This window comes from Colossoma macropomum, unplaced genomic scaffold (assembly GCF_904425465.1).
Source record: "Colossoma macropomum unplaced genomic scaffold, Colossoma_macropomum, whole genome shotgun sequence".
NCBI lineage: Eukaryota > Metazoa > Chordata > Actinopteri > Characiformes > Serrasalmidae > Colossoma > Colossoma macropomum.
In genome coordinates this window covers 16521878-16546988 of record NW_023494800.1, presented here as the reverse complement: position 1 = coordinate 16546988, position 25111 = coordinate 16521878, and the positions used below count along the sequence as shown (strand labels likewise).

Below are 25111 nucleotides of genomic sequence, written 5' to 3'. Positions count from 1 at the left end.
GCAGCAGAATGGAAGAGGATCTTTCACTGCCCTCTCTCTCTCTCCTCCTGCCTCACCATCCCGGCTCACAGTCAGAGAGGGCACAGGGAGGACCTCCAGCAGCTGTCTATCTCCACAGTCCCCAATCCGCTTCAGCTCTCTCCCCGCCTCACTCTCTAACTAAACAAAATGGCCATTAACAGCACGAGGACAGAGTGGACACTGGGCAGGACTTTGTGCAGTGGTGCTCTGATCCAATGTAGAAGATCGGTATTGGAGCAATCAAGGTTTATTTCAATACATTAAGCCTGACACCTTTGTAATTCCTGAACTCATTTCTGTAGTTCATTCCAGTTTAACTGTTAAGGCTGTTTTGCCCCATTATGCTCTATTAATGGCACCAAGGAATGTTTTCAAAAGTTAACAAGTTCGTCCAGGGCTAATAGCGGTACCTCAGCATGGGGAGAGAACGCAGGCAGTAAACGCAGATATTATTACCAAAAGTGTGACGATGAACCTGGGAGGGGTTTTTTTACGTTTTTTCTTGTGCCAAATGAGAAACAGCGTGTTGTATTAGGGACAGATTTTGAGACGGTGCTTCTAAACAATCATGAATTTTTATGGCAGATTTCAATTCTGATTTCTTTATAGACAAACTGGCCAATGGTCAATTTTTTGGCCTATTTATTTCTTTATTCATTTGTTAAATAATTCTTCTAATACTCAAAGCTCACACTGTGCAGGCTATGAGATCACATGAATATACTTGGGCATTTCCAGTAATTTTCACACAAAAAACATTTGTTTTCATCTTAAACAAAAATAATCAGTTTAAATAACATAGAATCACAAGAACTGCTTCATCAAAAGTTTTAGGCAACTGGCTATTTAGCACAATGAGTCATACATAAATGTACTATGACAGTAACATATTGGTGTAGCAGCAACTTTCAAATAAAGTATAAATGCATTTACCTGACTCTCATTATTTGTGTCATAAAATAACAAATTGGCTGATTGATTAGTGCTTGTTTGGAGCAAAAATAGTCTGATCTTGACAGATTTTCTATATTTATTATGACAATTAGTGTAGTAGCAGTATTTATACACAGTGTACTCACCTGGCTCACACTGTTTTCATCATAAATTGCAACATATCAAAATAATAAACTGGCTCATTAGGAGCAAAAACTGCTGATTTGTGCACCCCTATTAAAGCAGTCTACATGTCTACAGTGGGGAACCACTTAAAGTAGGCAATGAAAACAGTTATAATATCTATGAGAGTGTTTCCACTGCATTTAAGCTAGCAGCCTTTCATCAAAACACAGTTAAAATGGCTGCAATAAAACTGAAGATTGTGGCTTTGACACACTTAGCAATAAAAGTCACAGCATGTTTAGCTGAGAAAAGGAGTAGTTTGCCAAACCTGAAATAAAGGTAGTCAAACACAAAATTAGAGCACATGCAGTGTAGGATTTCAACTAGGACTGGGCAATATGCCAATATATATTGTTATTGTGATGCATTTCATCACAATATGCTTTTCTGAGCATATTGTGAATACTGTGAGTCCTTTAAGAACACTGACCAACTGCATGTTTCATCACAAAGAGAGTATAATCAGGCCTGCTTCATTGGATTTAGTGCAGGGCAGAAGGTGAGATTAGATAGAGTACAAATAATTTGTAGTTTCTGATAGTATTGTTTAAATGTAGCTTAAAAAAGGCCTTCATGTTGTTGCAAGGAAATGCATTATGGTTACTTGGACTACATGCAGGCCCCACACCCTAAATCAGTGGTATAAAATGATCTATAATATCCTTCCCTTGAAAGGCCTGCCAATCTAGATAACAAATAGAGGTTTTACAAAGTAAAACTTTTACATGTTCTTGGATTCTGTTGAGACTCTACTACTGTGTTGAACCAGAATAACAAGGTCATGACATATTGTGTATTGTGAAAACCTCTTACAGTATCATGATATTATTTTTGTGATACTGTGATATAGATTTTTGCCATATCGCCCATTAGACCTGCTTTGCTAACTTTAACCTCTTATTCCCCAGGGTATATTTTGTTTTTCCATCTGAATTTACATGACCAAATCGTAAGGCAAATTATTCAGTAACTGCATGAAATAAATGTAAATTTTTATTTTATTTATTTGTTTATTTTTGTAAAAGCTCCCCTCAAATGAACAGAACATATGTTTTATGATCATACACATATTGCTATATGATTACAATTTACTGCTGAAAGCCAAAAATCTTAGATGCTCTTTGTATTTTTTTATAAAAATAATTTTTACAGAGTGTATCACTGAAGAGACGCCATCTGTTTATAGTTTATAGCCCATATTTGTGGAAAAATGGGTCGACTTTCAGTAGTTCAGCTTCTTCTATCATAAGGGTTTAAAATTACATTACCCATCTATTTGACTGGAAAGAAGACAGTTACAGCTCTCATATAACACACACTTTCTGAATGTAGCTTATGAAATATGAAAGTTATGAAGAAAATGACGAAGTGCGTTTTGGAACCACCGGTGGTCTCAAGGATTTGAAGAAGTTGTGCTTGAAGTATGCACTGTGCAGCTGTATTACAAAACACATACTGTAACAGGACTTGTTACTGGCTCAATAATAAGTACCCAAATTGGGATCAATGGCAAAAAAAACCCCAATCAGGACATCGCTAGATTTTAGTGTGTCGCATTGTCTCTTGCTGTGGCTCCTGAGCCAGTCGGTATCTGAACACACGAGGATAAGAAAACCGTGTGCAGCGGGGCTGTAGATTAGACCCCCCTCCAGCCTCCGCTAGACCATGTCCTCTTGCATCTTCACAGATCGATTCTCACACGCGCACACACTTAGATGACATCACAGGCAAGGAGGCAGAACAGGGAGTCCTTGTCTCAGAAGCATGTCCTTGAGGTCAGCAGCTAAAGCCTTAAGTCTGAAGTCGGCCCCTGAGCTGGGAGTTCTCCCATTGCCCTGGCATTAAGTCTATTACAGCTAGCCTTTGAATTAGCCACTCCTTTCATTGCCTTCTCTAATAAGCCTCTCATCTACCAAATCAAAAGGCCTCGTTTTTTTTCCTTTTTTTTCCCGAATACGCTTGGAAGCAAAAGAACGACAAACTCCCCCCATCGCACAGTTCTTTCACCGCTGTCTAGTGCTAATGTGCTTAGCTAACGCTCCTTCCCCGGGAGCCTTTTACTGTAATTTTACAGGAGCCGACGCTAATACCATAACAGCAGCCCCCATCAGCGCTGCTGCTCTATTCAATATTAATGGGGAGTGCGCGTCTTTGGCAGGAGAGTGTTCTGTTTACAAGCACCGCGGAGAAAGAAGGAGAGAGGGAAAGAGAGGGAGGGAGAAAAATGGAGCGAGAGTGCCCTGGATAAACCAGGCAGAGGGCCGTGAAGGACTAGGGTCCTTAACAAGGGCTGGGTCCCATCCAATCCCCCCAGAGAGAGTCTTCCTCAGCTCAATTCTAATTTATAAACGTATAAATAACTTGGCTGCGATTAATAATTGGATCGAAAAGGCAAAGGGGGAAAAAAAAGAGAACAGGACCCCTGCCAAGTGCTAGCTGTTTGTAAGTGTGTGTATATATGTGAGTGTGAGTGTGTGTGTGTTCCAACCCTGTCTCAGCATGTTTGCACTGATTGAGTGCGTATGGGGGGGCATTAATGGCGCTGGGCTGCCGCAGTGTAGGCAGAGTTAGCGGCCATAAAGCTGACTGTCTGAATCATTGCCCCCCTTGTGCTCCAGCGCAGCTCCAGCTTTTAACACCGCTGTGGCCTGTGCTAGACTGACGCTATTCCTCTCTGGGCCTCGAAGAGTGATGGGTAGACTTCAAGACACAGCCTGATAATTGCCTTTGGTTGCGCACCGGCTCAGGTGCAACCTTGGTCGACCACAGCCTACCGTCCTAGCCTTCGTTTACCCAATGCACACAAGACAAATGCCACAGCCTACACAGAAACATTAGCAGAGGCTACACTAGTGGCTACAATTAGCTCCCTGTTATACAGTCTTAAAAGCCAATGACAAAGCACTTGAAGTAGAATGAGAGTCCATTAAACACTTCTCTTAGAAATGACAGGCCTTCCAAGTTCAACATATACAATCAAGCATTTACATTTAGCAGACACTTTAGCCCAAAGCTGCTTGTATTATTCAACTGCATGGGGTCAATTTAGGATTAAGTGCCTTCCTCAAGGGCACAATGGCAGGAAACAACAGATAGAAGCAGCGTTGTACCAGCAATACGGGCACTTAAATGAAGTATCGGCATTAGCAATAAGAGCGTGATACCATGAGGCAACTTTTGATATGTGCTACTGAGTGACCTATGCATGAGCCCCAGAAGATGGAGCTCAGATAAAGCAAGCAACATGTAGGCAATCTGGGATTATTTCACACTACAAGCAGTGGTAAAAATGCTCACTGCAAAATCTGTAACGTCAGTATTTTAATCATTGGCCGAACCAGCAAGGATTTCAATACATAATTTTCTTTTTTTTTTGGGGGGGGGATTTTCCCCCAATTTTATCCCCCATTTAGTAATTTCCAATTCCACCCACTAGTTAGGACTCCCCCAATGACACGATACTACCAGTGCTAGGAGGGTGAGGCTAGCATAGGCTCCCTCCAAGGCCTGTGAAGCCAGCTACCGCATCTTTTCGAAGTGCTGCTCACGCAACGTCACTGGACAGCTGAACACATTCGGAGAAAAGCGCCAACCGTTACAGTTACGTCAGCTAACAGACACCTGGGGGATGAGGGGGAGAGGCGGGGCCATCCTACCCACCCAGAGATCAAGGCCAACTGTGTTCTCTTGGACTCCGGGCCACAAATGGCTGTAGCATCACCAGACATCGAACACACTATCTCCTAAAGATAGGGCCAATGCTTAGACAGGTGGGAGCCCCCAATACATCAGATTTGATTACGCCTTTTAAAAGATAAACAATGCCAAAGGACACAATGACAGTTTAAAGCTCTGATGCAAGAGATTTGATACACTTTCAAATGTAAAGTTGTCCAGTCAGTAACACTGAACACTGCTTTTACCAGCATAACATTTTCAAAAAAGTTCAATTGTATGAATATCAGGATTTATAGGGACATGTGGAATAATCAGGTTAGATAGAGTTAGGATCAGTATCGGTTCCCTGTATTGACAATATATGTGAGGATCAGGTGGTGTTGGCGCATTCCTAGCTAGAACTGACCCCATCATCTCCTGAGTTTCTGATCACTAGGGGTGTAACGATACACATACTTCACAACACGATATATGTTGTTGCTTTTGTATCATGATATGATACATTTCGAAACAGAATTAGAAGTGCTAACATAACATTAACATTTATTTATTTACTGTTAATTCTCAAAACTTTTTATATATTATTATATTATTAATAATATAATATTAATATTAACCTGCAAATTGTGACACACCTACTCACCAGTGAAGTCTTCTGTACAGCCTACTGTCTACTGTGTATCCTTTCAATATAGTCACCTATTTACACAAGGTGTCGCCCAAGCCAAGAAATTATACATACTTTTGACATTCAAAAAGGCTACATCAGCAAGAACACTATGTACTACCAGGCCTGTAGGCATTAGCACTCTTCAAGATATCCTTTGTGTGAGGTATGCCTACATATAACATGTTTGCTTCTACTAGATTCAGTAAAAAGCAAATTACTGGATTATGACCAACGGCTTCTTTAAGAAGATCATACTAGTGCTGATACTTTGCTATTTCCTTAGTCCGAAAACGCTTGTTCACTTCATCGTATGGGGACTGTCTGTGTGCGACTGTGGAATGTGACCAGGGTTGATGAGGTACTGTTAATGCAGTATAAAGTTTAATCGGCTTCTTTTCTGACCACTCTTACATGACTTTGTATTCAAAAATGAATGACTGAAGGAGAGGTTCTCAATCCTTTCAAAATTTCATTAACTTTTACTTGCCCCTCATTATGGTACAAATGATAATACCAGAAATTCACTTAGCCCCCTTCTTTCAGGGCCTCTTAGGATGAGAACATCATTGAAAAAGTTGAAGAAACCAGTGAAGTCCTACTTTAAAGGCCCATTTAGGACGTTCTGAGAGCAAATTGTAATAGATTATGATTTCCAGCACAGCAAGCAGGCAGGCATGTCGAGTCCCAGGTCAGGAAATGTCTGACACACATACCGTCCTACCAGCCAAATCGTGCCCTTGAGCAAAGCACTTATGAGCAATGGCATTCAAGAAGTATTTCACACTGGTTATTATTCATCCAGTTCATGTTTTCATTGTAGGCCTATTTTTAGTGATGCAAACAAGCCGAGCAGGTTGAAATTTCACATGCTTTGTACATAATCCACCTCCTGAAAACACCTTAAAGATACAGCACTTTTAATAAACAAAATGAACATATGCTGGGGTGTTAAATTACACATGATAAATGAGATCCATTAAGGAATAATTATCAATAGCATTCAAATAGCTGCTCTTTGAGCCTCTGGAGCTTGAGACAGAAGGGGGTAAGAAAACAAATGCTAATGAATGAAACAGCAGAGAGCATGAGGGCTATACTTAGACCTGTAAGGTGAGAAACTCTTCAGTTAGAGCAGACTGCAGAGGTGAAGAATGGAGCCAGCCAACCAGCAGCAGCATTGCTGGAGGCTCAGGCAGAAGCTACAGTGGCAGCAGCAGAAGAAGAATGAACAAAAAACTAGAAGGTGGAGAAAGAGAAGATGGTTTCGGTTCTGATGCTTGGCTAGCTGTAAAGGGCTTGAGGAAAATGGTGGTGGGAATGGCACGGACAAGACGGACGCAACGCAAAACAAACACAAAGACGGAGGAAACAGACACAGAGGTAAAAGGTAGGGCATACCTGGGTACTGAGCTGCTCCTGCATCAAAGGAAGGGAAAAGAAAAGAGAGAGAGAAGCGTTAGCAAATCAAGCTTCACATAAAGCCCCAATGCAGCTGAACAAGCATGAGCCAGCACAGCAGAGGTGTCAAAAAGGCATTCATCCGTTATAGTCACCTTTAAGCACATGGAAAGAAGGTGCAACGTGGATGCTATCCAAACAGAAAAATAGAAGACTTTTTTTTCGTGCCGCAGAGCTTTCAGAGCCGAAAATAAAAAAGCGGGTTACGAATTTAAAGGTATGTCTTAATCAGCTGATAAAACAGCGGGAGTCATGAATTTTAAACTGGAGGAGAGAAATCATCCGAGCCCCGCGTGAAGCCTCCCATAGAACATTACCTTAACACGTTCACTGCTTTCTCCCAGCGCCGCACACCCTGGAACTTCATTAATTACAGCATGTCAACAGCACCTGGGCTCAGCCTCTCCCTTTCTCTAGCCCGAGCCACTACTGCAAATCAGGGGGCTAATGCACTGGCCCTGGAATCCACAGCACTGTTTTAAAAAGCACTTACAGGCAAAGAGAGTGGATGAATTGCGCTCCGAGTCAGATTCTGATTAGAAAACCAATTTCCTCCTTCGCGTTTTTGCCAAATTTCCGTCCTGGCAACACAGTAATTATCATTCTTATTTCAATATGCAGGAAGCTGCAGCCACAGCTATTCAGCACACAGACAGACTTCTTGCTCCAGCCTCTGTGTCACTCCTGGTTTCTCTGTCACAGTGAGTCCACTGTATCTGCCTGGCACTGGCCACGATAACCACAACAGCTTCAGCTAGATAACACGTGAGATATGCTTGAAGTCATAGGTCTGTCTAACCACAGAAATGACCACAGAAAATGATCTTCCAGCACAATCCAATAGGCTGCAGCATCCATACAGGGACAAAAATGTACATTCAAAACTGCAGCTGAGGCCTTAAGGCTAGGTTTCACATTAAAGCAAATGTTCACCCAAGAATCAAAGGTATATAATTGTTCTGTGACTCCAAATGTAGTTCATCAGTCAGAACATTTTTGCTTTCTGAAGTTTGCATCTTTAGTTTTTTACTGGAGCATCAGAGCTAATAGGCAGTACTGTGCAAAATACAGAGATTTATTTAATTTCCATTTAAAACAGCCATTAAATAAGTTTTTCCTCTCTCAGATTATGAAATAATCTACTTGCGTGAGGAAGGGGAAAGTCAAAAGAAAGTAAGCCGTGAACAGGAATTTCCAAAATGGGAGTTCAAAACATACAAAGAAACATACACATTTGGTAGATTCCTAACAACCGTGTAATACCTGGTACAACATCACCACCATAAGGTAAACAGTAATTAAAGCTTTCGTCTTTCGTTCGAGAAAATCAAGCTACACTTTTGCTTCAGATCTGAAAACATTCAGAGGTGTTTCTGTCCATCCTTCCACTGTGAGGAGACAACTCAACACTATGGGTCTGAAAGGATGTGATGTTAAGAAGCTGTTACAGAGAAAAGGAAATAGACAAAAAATCTGAAAATCATACAAAAAATCTGCTGCTTATTTTTCAGAAATAGGGACTGACCGCCCCAGAGTCCAGACCTCAACATCACTGAATATATTTGTGATTACTTGAATCACACACACACACACACACACACATTTTCTTAGCCGCTTATCCTTCTGGGTCGCGTACTCGATTCATAAGAAATTGAAAATGCAACCAGCTTCTAACACTAAACTTAGAGGTATGAAAAATATCCCTGCAGATTTCTTTGAAAAACTGAAAGCACTTCTTCCAAAAAGAATGGAAGCTGTGATAAAGGGAAAGGGGTGGGTTTTCTGTTAAATACCTGTTTTCTGCATTTTTCTGATATCAAAACATGACTAACTTACAACATTATGGCCGTTTAATGGAAAAGTAAATAATAAAGGGTCTCTGACTTTTGCACATTTTAAAAGCTGGAAAAGGGCTGAAGCTGATTTGAAATTGTTTCTCAGGGTTGAATTGATGTGAAAAGTTTTGTTAGTCTTTTCCATCTATTTTGCTTCGCATTCTTTCATTTAAAATATTTTAAGCTGATAAACCATGTTAGCATTGTGCAGACTGCATGCCTAAATCATCATATTCTTGTCTCAAACCATGCTGAGCTAAAAACAGCAGTGGTTAGCACTTCAAAGCGAGTGCTACTTTGAGTTTTATTTGTGCTTTCATTCATTTTACAGTTCTAGTTTATATATGGTTTGAGGATTGTAGTGTGCATGATGCTAACTGGTTGCATATAATCTTCCACAACTTTTGAACTACACTAGCCTCACAGCACCAGTGAAAACCTCGATCAACAAACAAACAAATTTGAAAACCAAACATGACTAGTCGTCTATATTTGGAATAAGAGGAAAATTGTGTAAATAGGAATCTGTTCTAAACACTGTTTTGAGTACAATTACCTGCCTGATCGCTCTGAACGTGTATTTGCTCACTCTGTATACTTTTCTGCTACAGTATGTGTGTAGTATATGTGTGGGTAGAATCTGGAAGGCTGCTTTAGGATTCATGACATGGGCCTGAGCGCAGTCACTAACCGGTCGAGGGCCACCGGGGAGCAGGGGCCACCCAGGAAATCAGACCTCTGGAACAGCGGCCACACGAACGGCTCCAGCCACGTTAAGTAAATGCCAAATGTCATAAGAATAATGTTGCATTGGTTTGTCAACCTTAGGGCCTGCAGAGGTCTTGCCAGGCCTTTTCGAAGGCCACACATCTTGGGTGGGAGATGTCCATGTCACCGCTTTGCACTCCTGCCCCCAAGGTAAGGTTAAACGCTCCAACCAGAGGAATGCATTAAACATGAGTTAGCCCACACGAGAGCGGCTCCCTACTCCAAAACGATAGCGGCATTAACTTGGGGGTCAGCGTGCATGAGCTGAATTAATGAAGCCCTTGTGCCTCTCTTTACGTTCCCTTCAGCCCCGAGAGCACTTCACACAGACCTGCCTGCACGAGGCCTGGACGCTGGATATGAATAAACTGTACTCACCACAGCACTGATTAAGAACAGACAGAGCAGGAAAGGAGCAAGAGCACTTTAGACAGGGATGAAAGGGAGTGAACGTTGCACGAGCATCATTAGCATGATAATCACTATTAAAACACAGCGCAACTTGGTCTGGAAATAGCCACCCCTACATAAACATCCCCTATTACCGTGTCCTCTTGACCAGGCCTCACAGTAAGGGCTGCGAGCGAGAGCATTTTGCTTGTGCTAGGGCTTTTGGACATGATTAGCAGGCCCTTACTGCAATCTTCCATAGTCAGGCCAGGGCCAAAGAGCAGCCTCAACTCACTTCACGCCGAGCGGCCGGCCGCGGTGTGTGCGCCTCCCACGCAAAAGGAGGAAAGAGACTGGTATTGTATCCCACAGCCACTCTCTGAGAGCACATGCTCTCCCAGGCACCATTGGCACATCTCGAATCGCGAATCCACTGCCTGTGGGGTGTTAAATTAGACATGATAAGTGAGCTCCATTAAAGCATAATCATCAATAGCATTCAAATAGCTGCTCTTTGAGCCTCTGCCATTGAAGCTTGAGACAGAAGGGGGTAAAAAACAAAACTGTTTTCCCAGCAGAAGACACTAAAAGTGTTGCCGAGTAAAAATTTGCGCACCCATATGACTTCATGAAGATCACAGCCAGTTTCGAGGGTTAGCGTTTTCTCTCTGCCAGAGGCCTCATTTCGGAATTTTCTTTTCTAGGCGCGGGGAAGGGGCATGAGAAAGAGTGGCAGCCGATCTGGGAGTGTTGAAAAAAGCCAAAGAGCAAAAGCAGAGACCCTCCTGGTCACTTTAGACAGAGAGGATTGGAGCGAGAGTATACCTGATCCATAATAGGGAGGGATTTATGATGTGTCTGCTGGGCTGTGATTAGACACCACTGCTGCCACTCTGATAAGCTCCTCATTGATGGGAATATTCACCCCGCTGTCCTCAAGCCACCTCACATGAGGGAGGGGTAAGGGGAAAAAGAGGAAGAGAGAGAGTGAGAGAGAAAGAAAGAAAGAAAGAAAGAGGGGTCACCTTCTCCAGCATCCGCAACCTCCATCAGCCTCTGACTTTGAAGCGACTTTTGAGGTTTCCTGAACTTGGAGTTTATTCAGAGATGCCACCGCGTCTCCATGAGCTAAACTGAGCCGGTAATCCAGACGGTTTGAAATTCGACGTGCAGCGCCAGGCTCCTTTCACCATGCAGAATAATCTTGGGGATTAATTTCCTCCCAGTGTGAAAGCTTGGCACTGCTATATGACATTCCAAGAGAATCCACTGAAGGCTGGCCAACAGCGTGGCCACTAACCTGCCAAAAGGGCTGGCCTTTTCAGGGATACTTTGAAGGCTAAAGGTCTTTCCTCCCTTCCTGATAGGTGGTAGGAATATACTTGTCATGAGTGTGAATCTATACAGTCATTTGGTACATAGACTCCTGACTGAAGGCTGCAAAGAGGACTTCAAATGGGACCTGCCAGGCCTTCATGTAATTAAAAGGTTAGGAGAGCGCAGTCCTATTTCCACCTCAAAGGGAACTAGATAGAAAGGGCAGGGATGTGTGGTGTGGTCAACATGGCATCAACAGGGATGTTCAACCATGTCTTTCTGAACAGTGCAGTTTAACTCCGCATCACGCTGCAGGAGTTAAAAGACACGTTTGCCGCTTATCTTGCTGCAGGAAAAAGTCGATCTAATATCCAATTCTGATTAACAATCCCAACAACGAGGTGACATTTACATTCGCCATGGCCTCCGTCACACCCTCAGCAAATGCACCACATCTCAGTCAAAAATGATAAGGCTCAAATTCCATAAAATGCTGTTAGATGTTTTAAAAAAAAGAGTAAAATGTTGCTTTCAGGAGTTCAAGGAGGTGGAGAATTGAGCAGGAGGCTGTGGGGTAATAAAGGTTGTTTAAGATGAATCCTGTGGCATGTGGACTTATGGACACTTGTCAATAGGTCTGTGTCCAGTGACGACTAAGTTCCTGCAGTAACAGCTCCATGACAGTAAAAAAATCACCACTAGATTAAAAAAACATATGTATGTCATAGCAAGATACTAGTATTACCATATTCTACATAAATACCTCTTCTGCTGTACCTAACAGATGAGATTGCTCTAGAAATGCGGCTGTTGAGCTGTGTTGGTTGAACACACTTTTTGCTGCAGCCAGATATCACTCCTGCGCAAAAAAGCAACCTATAGTATGGTGTATATTTCAGGTCATCCTCAGACCATAGCATTAGGATTCAGACATCAGATCAAACGGCTTCAGGTCTTGGGAAAAACACTGTCGTGTCTCAGCTCTCAAGCTAAGACAATTAAGCTAACCTAAGCTAAGCAGCTACAGACACCACAGCATTGTACAGTTCTTTCTTATTCGATTAATGACAGTTTCATGGCTGAATTAACAATGTCAATAAAATACAACCACAATTTTAACTAAACTGTGCTATTATTTGTTATTTGACCAAGATTAAAGTTATGTAAAGCTATGTAAAATCTGGGGGGACCTCTCTGGTGGAACTATGTAATTTCATACAACGTGCAAAAAAACATTTTGTAATGTCGGTTGTGCTTCGGACCCCTTCCCCAAACAGATGAATCTGATGATTGAGAGTGTGATGAAAGACTATTCAAGGAGAACTCTGTCAAAACTTCATCATATCATTATTAGTATAATGTGGAATTTCCATTTGAAATGCAAACATCATGCCGGAACCTCGTTGTGAGCCTGTATGTGTGGTGTTAATATGTGCAGACGTATTATTTCAGGCTTTACAGGGTGACTCACAACAACTCATGCATAGCATATTTTTGCTTGTTGTTTTCTCCTGATTCAGTAATGTTAACTCTTTCAGTTTTAGCAAAACATCTTACGTAGTACTGCTTTAAGCATTACCTTACATGCTATCTCTGTCAGCTCCCACATCTCAGTGGTAGGAACTATCACATACTTACCAGACGAAAAGGTGCTTTTATTATTGTTATTAATAATAGTAATATTAGCAGTATCTCTGTAGTATGAAACACATCAATAGTAATGTTCCTGGAGGCAGCAGCAGATGTACTTATAGAGATAATAAAAGCAATAACATAATAAAAATGATATCAGCATTTTTTCTCCCAGTAATTTTGAGACGAACCCTAACTCTGAAGTGGATGCAGGAGCAAATAAAAGTTGAAGTTTGTTGAAGCTTAATTTTTGTCAAATGAACGATAAAACAAAGAAAAAGAAATCATTTAACCATAAACCACAGCTATTTCCATGTGGTTATCTGAATAAGATCTGAATAAGAGGCTTCTGTTACAAGCAGAGGCCTACTAGCTTTCATCTCAAGCAAAAATCAGCACTAAAAAAAAAGCTGTATAATGGTTACCTCTGCTTTCTGTTTACCTCACTTCCTCCTGCCTAACTGAGGATTCACATATCCACTAATGCAGGCGTTTTAAGCACGTTAGCATGTCAAAGGTGCTGACACATATCCCAAATACTTCCATGAAAAGGTTGTGTGCTAAAGAAAAAAAATCACTTCACGTCTATGAGAATAAACCAATTTCTAATTAGGCAAGCTAAACAATGACACCCACTTAAACCACTGAGGACTTTTTAAAAAGTAAGAATTCACACAGTCATTCAGGGATACAGTAATAAAGGATTTGAAACACAATGTCACATATTTTAAAGTGTCCTTCAGCCGGCACAAAAACACGTTACATTCAGTGCGAAAAATCAATACTGCACCCTGAACAATGGACTCGGCAGAGACCATGAAGAGCCCGCTCTCGTACACTTTGTGTCAACCGAAACATTTTTGTCTATTGTGAGGAATGAAAAGGTCAGTGTTCTGAAGGAGTGGGGTACAATCATAATGAAAATATAAACAAATAACAAGACCTTCGAACATTTTTGCATTAAGAAATAGAAGAGCACAGTCGCCGTTAAGGTTTTGTGTGAAGAATGAAAGCCGCCTCCGGAGGCAGAGCAGTGGTAGTTTGAAGGTGAGGATTTCACAAAAAAGGGGGTCATTTCAAACACTGCAGCACTGCAAAACAAAGCAGAGGGCCAGTTTCTCTTCCGGAGGAGATGGCCAGGATTTACTGTCTCGGATATCTATTCATCGATGCATTATCGAGAGGCTTGGACAAGATTAATTTTGTCCAAACATTCTCATGGAATTCAGAAGAGAAATGACCATGCCTGGTTGCAGAGAGACGACACAATGCAGCCAAGCCCCCCTCCGCCTTCCTCGCTTTCTCTCTCAGGCCTTGCTTTCTACTTAATTAAATCAGCCTGCCCCCTCGTATCAGATGTTCTTTGATGGAATACTAAAACATATCCATTCTCCTAATGCCATTACAGAGAACAGGGCAGGGAGATGGACGCTTTAATCCCCAGGATCAGCCCACACAAAAGACAGAGCGGCCACTGCGCTGCCATTAGCTACATATTTGCCCCTAAGATAGGAGCTTCCAGATTCCCTCACTGCTGACAGATACGACAAAGGCTGCCTCTGACATTCAACATGCTTTCACTCCTCCTCCACTCTTTTCTGTTTTCTTGTTACAGTGCAGTGTAATGAGTGATGTATCTGACATGGCACAGTGCTTCCCCACCTGATGCTGCCGCAGCAAAAGCCAAGACTTCCAAACGAGTCTTCCCCATCACTCCGGAAACGGGATACAGTCAGAAAGGAGCTAAAAACCGTGCTCAGTGGCGGCTCTTTTTTATCTGCTGGAGGAACGCAGCGACGACAGGTTTTAGCAACAGCGTGACTACATTGAAACTCTCATCGCTTTGATACGGAGTAGGAGTTGCTGAACCCAAACAATAAACTCCCTCAGTGACAGGAGCTGCCACCGCCTGCATAAAGCAGCTCAGGCTTGAACTCTCTGTCTCAGCGTTTGCTCAGCTCCTCTAAAGCCTTGGATACATTAAACAAATTTGAAAGAGTCTACATTTACAGTCTACATTATTCTTATGCTCCATTTTTTTTCCTCTGAAATGCACTTATGATGTTACTCTGGTTTTATGTACCATAAACAGTCAGACTTTATTAAGACCTGACATATTCCAACCTCTATTTATCCCTCAGAGCTAAACAGGCAACTTTTATCACTGTGCCTTTAAGACTGATAAGTAAACACCCTCTGATTGGCTGCCCTTCTTTGTGCCTCATTAAAGAAACTGTTTAGACTGTTTAGAAAGTTTAGACTCAAAACCTCAGGAGCACTGAATCAACTGCAATGCAATGAAATAAACTTAAGTCACTCATTTCATATCTGGATCCTCTGAAGGGCTGCAATGATACATTTGCTTCCCAACAGCCAAGAACAGTACAATGTCTAATCATTTTGCCCTACTGCTAAACTGCTTTAAGCTGAATGTGTGGTAATATGTAAATGTGTTTGTGGTTTTGACATCACAACCATGACAAGTTCAAAATGAGCTGTTTGCAGCTCAGTTTTCATATCTGGAAAGTATCGACTGGAGACTGAACGCTGACAATATTTAGATAACACAAAATTCTGAGGAAAAAATGAATTCAGTGGGTCCTTTAGAGTTTTAACAGATTATGAAAACACTGGGTGCATCACTCCTGATTTAGATATATTTTCAAGGCGACTAAAGAATTATGGGTCACACACGAGGCATTCCAACTCACATGAAGCAAATGCAAAATAATGTGCTCAGCGGTTACTATGAGACTCCAATACCAAAAGAAACATGGAAGTACAACAGAATTTTGCACTCTCAATGACCACTGGCTATTGACAGAATGTATTTATTTGATTTTGTCAGTTTGAGTTGTTGACTAGCACAGTGGCTCTCAAACTTGGTCCTGGAGGCCCGTGACCCTTGATGTTTTTCCTGCTCCCAACACACCTGATCCAACTAATTAGCTCATTAATAACCCATCGCTGAGCTGAAGTGGGTGTGGTAAAGCAGGATAGCACTAAAATGTGCAGGGCAGTGGGCTTCCAGGACCAGGGTTAGGAAATGTTGGAATAGCATAAACTTCTAGATTACATCCAGATTCCGGCTGAAAAAAATCAAACATTTGATATAGTGCAACTGGCCAGAAACTAGATTAGAAAGCATGAAATCAGAGTCCTTGCCTCTTGCAGACTTTTTAACTTCTGTGCCAACTGCCTCCAACTGCCCCAAAATCTGCAGACTAAAGCAGAAGAGCACCAAGTCAGCACACTTGTGAACTGTGGCTGTAATCAAGGCAGAACATTTATAAAATAACCCTGGTTTAATGGTCAAGTTGTTAAGTAGGAAAACTGTCACACCACCAAATTACCAGATGTTTGCATTTGCATGGTCCTCTGCTACTGGTAAACTCATCCCATGAACAGAACATAGACTATATGTCTAAAAGTTTCGCTGCTTATCCAGCACATCTTCTGAAATCAAGAGAATAAATATGGAATTTGTTCCCCTTTTGCTGCAGTCACAGCCTCTATTCATTTGGAAAGGCTTTACACCAGATGTTGGAACACTGCTGTAAAGATCTGATTGCATTCAGCAACAAGAGCACTACTGAGGTCAAGTGCTAATGTTGGATGATTAGTCCTGGATCATAAACACCACTCCAACTTGTTCCAAAGCTATTGGATGGTGCTCCATCACTCCAGAGAACCCAGTTCCAGTGCTCCACAGCCCAACCCTTAGGAACATGTGCGGCTGCTCCAGAGCGTCCCATTCTGTTGGTCAGTGCTTTTCTATGGAGATTATACAAGCTGTGCGTGTGTAGAATAGTGTAAGTAGTATAGTGTAAAGTAGTATAGTAGTATAGTATAGGGTAAATTAAGGAATGAGCCAACATTGGCTTATCTACTGTGTTTATTAGTATCAGAGAATGTACTGGCTAGTCATCCCACACAACCGTAAAATCAGTTAACGTGAAAGTTGCACATATTTTCACGACTCTATGAGCCATTTGAGTTCAATTTCCTTGCGGTAACCTCAGGAATTCATGAGTTTTACAATTTTAGGAGGACTGACTGAAAAAAACTACTGCAGTACTCCGCTGCGACTGTGCCAGCTTGCCTGGCTTTCTCCCAACTCGATGATGCGAGTGGTATGGGTGGGGCACCTTAATGGAGGCCTGATCGGGGGGATGTAGATGAAAGTGGGAAAGGGGGGGCAAGATAGGTGCCCGGGACCGACCCCGTGGGCCGTTAGCGCACTGTCAGGTGGAAGAGAGTGTGGAGGAACCCCACTGAGCCCTGGGCCCATTATTTCTGCTCCAGACAGCCCTGGCTTAATCCCCTCATTTGGGAGGTCATCGCAGATCATTATACAGTAGGGTGCCATTACAGAAACACTCCACCGGACTGATTTCTCCCCCAACATAAATACATGACTCCAGGGATCTGCTTGGCCTCAACCTCTCCCTCATTCTCTCTCTGCTTCTCTCCCTGCTCCTCTCTCCCTCTCTCATTCCCTATCTGGCTTCCTCCATTCTCTCTCCTACTTTTTTATATGGATCCAGAAAAGCGTGTAATTAAATCTGCAGAGAATGCATGAGCAGGAACAAGTGATGCAGTCAGCCAGAATGTGTGCATTGCTGTACAGTGGGATAAAGAGAGGCAGGATGAAGGGGGTGGAGGGTGGGGGGAGTAAGTTTGCACTGGATCTGACAAGGCAAAAGAGACACACACAATCACAGGCATTCACAGTTCTTTTCCCACCACACCCTGACAAAGGAAAGGTACACTCATTTTCCACAACAAGGAATATTTTTACACACGTTGCGGTACCGAATCCCCAAATAGCCTCGCTAAAAGTCTGGTAGCCAGAAAGTGATAAAGGCCTCACACAATTTCCTATGTATTTTTCAAATGTGCCATGGCCTGCTCTGTTCTTCATGCCATGCGGGCGAAAGCAGAGGCCTGAAGAGGAGGCGCCTTGCTTGACTGATTTGTAAACAATGGCAAATACATTTTCATTGTCCTGTGTTTAATTGGTAGATAAAGGCAGCTCATTAGCAGTGAGCAGCAGAGACATCCATTTCATCCCTGGAGTCAGTGTCACAGATGGGCCAGCAGTCTGCGTTCTGACTCCGATTGCCTCTGCTGTAGAGCTTACATAAGTGCGTCAGTTTCAATCTCTGCGGGGGCATTAAGGCCACGGAACGGTACAAAAGGAAAAGCCCAACAAGCTGACATGGCACCGTTGCTGAGGACACCCATAAATACTTAATATACACCAATTATCTGCATATATGTATGAGAGCATGACTCTGACCAATTATAGATGTCCCACACAGGCCACAGCCACAGAAAGCATAGAAGATGCTTCCCTTTAAACTCAGCTCTTGAAAGAGTCCTTTGTGTGATGTCACATAACCCAAGACAATGTTCCTTCCACTAGTATGTCTGCTATGAAAAGAGAAAAGGTCCTTTGAACAAATCCCAAGAGACTTAACATGCATCATTTCGATCCTTTCAGACACCTGATGGGGCCATGCGCAATCCTCCAGAAAGCTTTGAGGTCGTTTTTTTCCACAGAACCCGGAGAATAGGGAGAGAATGGTGTGTGTGTGTGTGCGCGAATCACAGCATTTGGCTGGAAATGGGGCAGCTGCTCTTACAGGAGCCGTCATTCATCACTGGCCCAGGCTGTCTTCATCTCCCCCTGCTGCACTCAGGACTAAAACACATTTACCTCAGAGGATTGCTGCAGGCCGGGGCCGTGCTCATTCTCAGGAGCTGCGTGTGGGGGAGTATGTGAGTGTGAGTGAGAGAGGGAAAGAGAAAGAGCAAAGAAGCAAGAGTGAGAGAGCGAGGGAGCAAATGGGTGAGAGACGGGGAGCGACAGTGAAAGAGAGAGAGAGAAATAGAGAAAGAACAGAGAAGAATACGGTGCGATGCAGGTCGATAAATGTGTCGCTAAACTCACTCCAAACTCTCCATGAACTCTCCAGACTGTGAAACGGCACCGCTGCCAAATGCCATAAAAGAGAGCAGGCGAGGAGACGGGTATTAATTGTCAGCTGTTGTTTTAAACCACCCCGAGTTTTCAATTAATCTACTGACATTCAGCTACAAAAGGAGTGATTACAGAGAAAAGGTTACAGCTACACTGGAGTTCTCAGACGGAATCCTGGAGTGTCACATGATGAGCAAGCCAGGCGTTGTCATTTAGATGTAAAGTTATGCCGGGAAATCGGGCAGAGATAAAGAGTGACTATTCCGCTCTCAAGACTCAACCCGTCATGTGAACAAACAGTCCTTCCACTTCACACCACCTCATTTCAGGCAGAGGACTGATTGTACGTGCTTGGCAGTTCCATCTGAAGTGCTGCTTCACTGCTATTATATAGCGCAGATTCTTCTAGAATAAGCACCACCAGCCTCAGCGCAGCTCTTGGAAAATTGAACTCTTATAAACACTCCATTTCTACATGGGAACGAAGGCAAAAAGAGCCTGTTCATTTCAAAAGCGGAATGAAGCTCACAGGGGAACACAACGGCTGCCAGTCAACGCGGGATAATAGATCTGCGGACCGGCTGATACCTAAAAGAGCTTTGGAATAGATCTGCGATCTGGATTACTCGGTGACTGCTGCAGGACATTTATATTGCGTTAAATGTGCCATTCCTATGCCAGCCTTGTCTGCTTGGAAAGAATGGGCTATTTGTTTCGCACCACTGGAACGAGCCATCGCTGGTGCGTTTGTTCTACAAAAAACCTACAGTTTACATTTAAAGTGCTGGCAGCCATGAGTGCCAATGTTGATAAGTGGCATTGCCAAGCAAAGTGATATTGAGAGTGGCCGGTTTGTTTACTTGTCTCGGCGAACCCAGGATGGCTTATCCATGTTGTCAAACGCAATAACACAAGCACTGGTCTGTTACCCATTTTGGACCACATAAGGTCCTTATTCACAACAAAATGTCATGGACGGATGCTACTCTATTTAGATGTTGTCTCAGGGACCGAATCAGCATTCACAGCTGCCACCAATCAATGGTGTCCGCACAGACATGACTGTGTGCACCTGCCATACTGGCACATTACGCCCACCCATAATTCAATTTACCACTCAATCCTATTTCCATGGCCTGTCATATTTATGCCAGGCCAAAAAAAGAAAGGGAAAAAATAGCGAAGAAGAAGAAGAAAGAAGAAAGAAAGGACATAATAAACCCGCCAAAGGGGAGGGAAATGCGAAGTGAGTGGAAAATGGAAAAACGGTTAAGGGATAAAAACAAGCTCAGTGATGTCTCAATTGAAAAAGGACTTGCTACTATTTAGAAATGGATTACTGGGAAAAGTCAATATTAAACAAACAGCTTTGGACTTAAGGCCCAACTTACAAAGGTATTAAGATTAGAAGGAGCGATAAAAGCAGAGCGATTCTGGACTCTATTGTTTTGGGCTGCAGCAGCTTGGAGGTGGGCGAGATCATGGGAGTTGAGCTCGAACATCGGTCCGAGGACTTGCACAGGATTTCCGCGGGACATGGCAATAAGCTACATGGATTTTTTTCCTCTGGGCCAGGCCGTTTGATCTGGAGGCATGCTGGGCGGAGTGGATACGGGGAGCAAGCATTAAGAGCCTGACGAGGTGTTGTTGTTCAACAAAACTGAAGATTGTGTACATAGCCCGCCTCTGAAGTGCCATTTCTCCTCATATTCTCCTTCTCTGACTCTCCATCTCCATTCCCTGTCTTCCTCTGCTATGATGAAAAAAGCTTTACCCTTTTTTCCCCCTGACCTCCACAAATCAGTACAGGGACCAGAGATCATCTTTTCTAATGTCATCTCTTTCTATCTGAAGCTGACACACACCCAGCACACTGAGAGCCCATTTGTCCCATAAAGGTCATCTTAACGTGGATAACACATATTTCGATGCTGTATAAGTCTTAGTTCAGAATAAGCTCACATCCAGTCTCCATGTGCAACTGCGGGGTACTGGACGGCTGTACTGTGGTTGCCAGGCAGCTTTGTCTTGTGGTTATAAATGTTCCAGGAGAGAACTTGTTCTTTTCCTGGTTCCTTTTTTCTCTCCACTTCCTCTGGCCCCCTCCTCAGCACCTGGGCTCTTTGGCCACCCAGCCCAGACTCTGAATCCCAGGGTAGTAACATCCATCAACCCTGACACCAATCACCGGAAACCCCCACAAAACGCTTCCTCCAATTTGCTTGCCATTTCAATGTCTTTCAGCGGAGCCTCCATCAGACACCTGTCCCAACCACCTGCTACCTACTTCACCGAGCGTGGCAGAGAAGAGGAAACAGTTTATAATCAGCAGTGAATTTCTAATCTTCAGCCACTATTTTTATCTGCTGAACAAACTCGCCATACACCAACACACATACAAATGCTGCGCGCTTCCTCATACACACTGGCGCACACTCCCCTCGATGGATATCACAGCTATCAATCACCATAGCTTCTGGCGGAGAAGCAAAGAGCACTTCAAAAGGATAGGCTACATCTGCTGCAAAGTAGCTCTATTCGTGCCACATCTCGGGGAAGTGTACATCAAGCCAGAGCCAGGACATTGTTACCAATCCCCACCTTCAACAGCTGAAGAAGAGAAGAGACAGACAAGAAGCAAACTCCGCGTCCTACTACGAACAGAACAACCGGGACACTGCAAACACTGCTGTGTCCTCAGCCGCCACAAGCTATGTCATCTTGACATCATTATTCAAGAACCCTGATTCTCTGTTTAGGTGGAGAAGTAATGATGTACCATGTCGTAGCATAGCCTGTTCTATTCATGAGACCCCATTAGAGAGGTTACAGTGTTCAAAGCGTTTTCTCCCCCTTTATCTCTCTCTATTCAAATATGCACATTTTCAAAAGGAAAACAATATGGATATCGCAAAGAGACAATATTCTATATTACACTTCTATATTAGTGTTTAATGTTCCTTTACTGAATGCAGATGTAACTATGATGCAACTAAGAGTGAGTGTCTAATGAATAAAGTAGACAACTTTCGGCCTTTTCACACCTTGAGGTGGAGTAGGGTCCCTGACCACGTATTTTTTCACCGCTTCCATCTCCAAATGAACCATACCGTGCCTGAATACCTGTCCCGGATTTGGACATCCTTCTTGTTGGGGTGCCAAGTGTGCTGTGCTGGAACATATGGGTGGAATCAGAAATGGTGCAGACCACTGATCAAACACAGCTGTCACAGAACAATGTCACTCCAGTTGGACAACCAGCATTTCTAAAAACAATATTTGGAAAGAACTGCTTTCTGTGACTCCACATGCGTAGTAAAATGTAATAAGAACTTCACTGTTTTTATGGTTGTCAGTTTTACTGTTAACACCGTCACATAATAAATCATGCCTATAGAGATCCCCCGTCAATTTTCATGGTTCTTTCATATGATGGTAGATTAGTAACTGCACCAAGCTGTACCATACTGCCCACTGGTGAAACACCATATGATTGTATGATTCCTTAAAAGTGGTCCGGTCACCAATGCAGTGATTTTTCTTTGAATTTCAAAAGTATGTGACTTAAAAGGGGCACTCTGCCCTAAAACGAGCTCTATTCTAAAACTCAAATATGCTATTTGTCATGTTACATAGTATTCTGTAGGGCAGCACTGCATCCCTCAGCCTAATTAGTTTGATAGAATTCACAATTTTGGATTGTTTTTGAGTTTTTGTTGTTAGTGTTCTCTCACTATAACATCCAGCATACAATGTGCAAATATGTCAAAAAACCATAGGGATGAACTCATGTAGAGGCTAATAAATACAGATGTGGTATTCAGATTCTCAGTGGTAACATTATTGCATATTTCAATATTTCATATTGCAACATTTCAAACAGCCCACCCCCAAACAGTTTTTCAAAAGTTCCTGCCACATTCAGCATATCTACAGGGGGTTTTCCTAGTCTTTACATCTCACTCTCAGTCTCAAAACTATTGTGGCACTGCATTAGGAGTCGATTAGTAGTGCTGTAGTCCACATCTCTAGAGGTGAGTCTGAGTCAAGCACGACATGTGGAAACAAATCAAGTCCAAATCAAGACTAAGACTTTGTAGTAGTCAAGTCCCAGATCAAGACTGAGACCAGGAGACAAGATCGAGACCAGATTAGGATTTTTTTCAGAATACGAAAGAGGAAAAATAGGAGAAAAACAAGAAATTTGAATGTGAAGTTCATTGTATATTTATTATCATTCATTATACATGATCTATATTAATAAATAATAGTATATTTTAACATATATTTTGTAAAATGCAAATATATGCTAATGCAAATATATTAAGTAATATATAGCGTAAAAATATTAATTGTTATTATATTGCAGTCCAAATTTGCAACCGTAACTTTTGGAAGTAAATGATGGTGTTGAATTTAAACCCTCATCCAATCAGGATGCCACGTTAGACCTATTCTCTGTCTCTTCTTCTCTAAAACTAAAAAATGAACTGAATACAAACCAAACAACATACATCCATTTTCATTACTACATGAAAACAAAGTAATAATAATATTCCGACCTGCCCTCAGGGGATGCCTGAATTTAGCAACCAATGAACGTCAGCAAACATGTAATACTGAGTTAAGCCATCACGAAAAGGATCAATTTGATCCTCAGCTGGCAGCGAACAGATTTTATTTGAACTTGAAAAGAAAGGATTGTTTTATTCTGTTGGAATATTTAGTTGTTATTTAATAATGATACAAAACATGAGTTTGTAGTTAGCTCAGATGGAGGCACTGCACATGGCTGGTCTTGAGAACAACAGAACAAGTCCACCTTACCCTGAAACCGAGAAAAGGCAGAGTCCAAATAATGTCCAGACCCAGACAAGACTTAGACCGTTAATGTTTAAGTAGAACACTAGCAAGTAAACATGTTTACAACACATGTAACAATGGTTCAATATTTAATTCGAGCCAGAATGGCCCTGACCTAGAGCACAATAATTCAGAGTTACACAAGTTACACAACTTCCAAAGTTTTTGGTTGAAATATTTCCATATTAGTTCCACTTCCTATTTTCTGCAGCTCTACACTGCATGTTTAATCAAAATTCAGTTAAAAATTACAAGATAACATATGATTTATTTCATATTTTTACTCCAAACTGCATGTCAAAGCATTCACATCCAAATGCCCAATTAAATAAGCAAGTACTAAAATAATTTTGGGTATTCATGCCCATCTCTAGGCTACAGATCACCAGGGAAACCATATGAGCAGTGCATGTCCATATTAATCAGTATGTTTTCTATAACATATTCAACTGTCTACACACACACACCCACACACTGCGAGTCATTTCTGTGCTGTGCGCATGAGGGATGGGGGTAGCTGATGTAATCTAGCTGGGGCATCTATGCCGCACATCCCGTGCGGGCAGCAGTGAGGCTGACAGTGGCCTGACATTGCAGTGGTCTGCTGCAGCCTCTGCTGTACTGCATGCCTGTCCTTGAGCCCCAAACAAACATCAGACTCCGAGTTTGAGTCCATCACTGGGGCTCAGACAAGAAGACATGACACTACATGCTAATGACTTTCACCAGAGTCTTTGACAGGCCAGGTCTGGGGAAATCACCTCATCCTAATGACACGCTGCATGCAGAGAGGCTGAACATGAACGTTCCAAAGCACGAAGCCTCTTGTCCTCCTTCAGAACAATCAATCTGGAGCTCGTGCTGGGCTGAGAGCTGCAGAACTTTCTCTTTCGCTTTTGGCTGTGCGTCCTATTAGTGTGTGTAGCCTGTGTGAAGTGTCGGGAAATGGCCTGGGTGAGAGACGGCAGTCGACCAGCAACATGCAGACGGCATCGATATTCAGCTCGACTGGACACAAATGAATGTGGATACGCTGCAGCTGAACACAGACGATTCCTCAGGTGCTTATTGATCATACTCAACCGAGGGCCACTGGTATACATAAACATCCTCTTAAGCCAACAATGATAAAGTTTAAAAAGACCTCTATGCGATGAATAGCTGCTTTTATTCCCTTTCTAAACACAGCCTTAGTATCTGCGCAATTACAGAAATTGCCAACACTTGTTGCCAGAAGGCAGGAAAACAGTTTTATCCACCTAGATGAATGCAACCCCTCAAATGGCTGCTGATATCGCTGAAAATGGCACCGGTTGTTCGGAGCAAAAAGTCAAACGTTTCAGAATGCTATCACCAAGAACTGCTGGAATGACT

General features: G+C 42.5%; 1 protein-coding gene across 3 annotated transcripts in view; it reads right to left on the bottom strand.

The window, feature by feature from the left end:
- cadm1a (cell adhesion molecule 1a) overlaps positions 1 to 25111 on the bottom strand; it is a 319800-nt gene that overhangs the window by 93744 nt on the left and 200945 nt on the right. For 2 of the 3 annotated variants that reach the window (XM_036589139.1, XM_036589141.1), the window contains exon 2: positions 6887 to 6904. The exons of the other annotated variant lie outside the window; for it this stretch is intronic. In XM_036589139.1, the coding sequence (XP_036445032.1) occupies positions 6887 to 6904 (18 nt within the window). The remainder of the gene's footprint in view (positions 1 to 6886; positions 6905 to 25111) is intronic. 3 annotated transcript variants of the gene reach the window in all.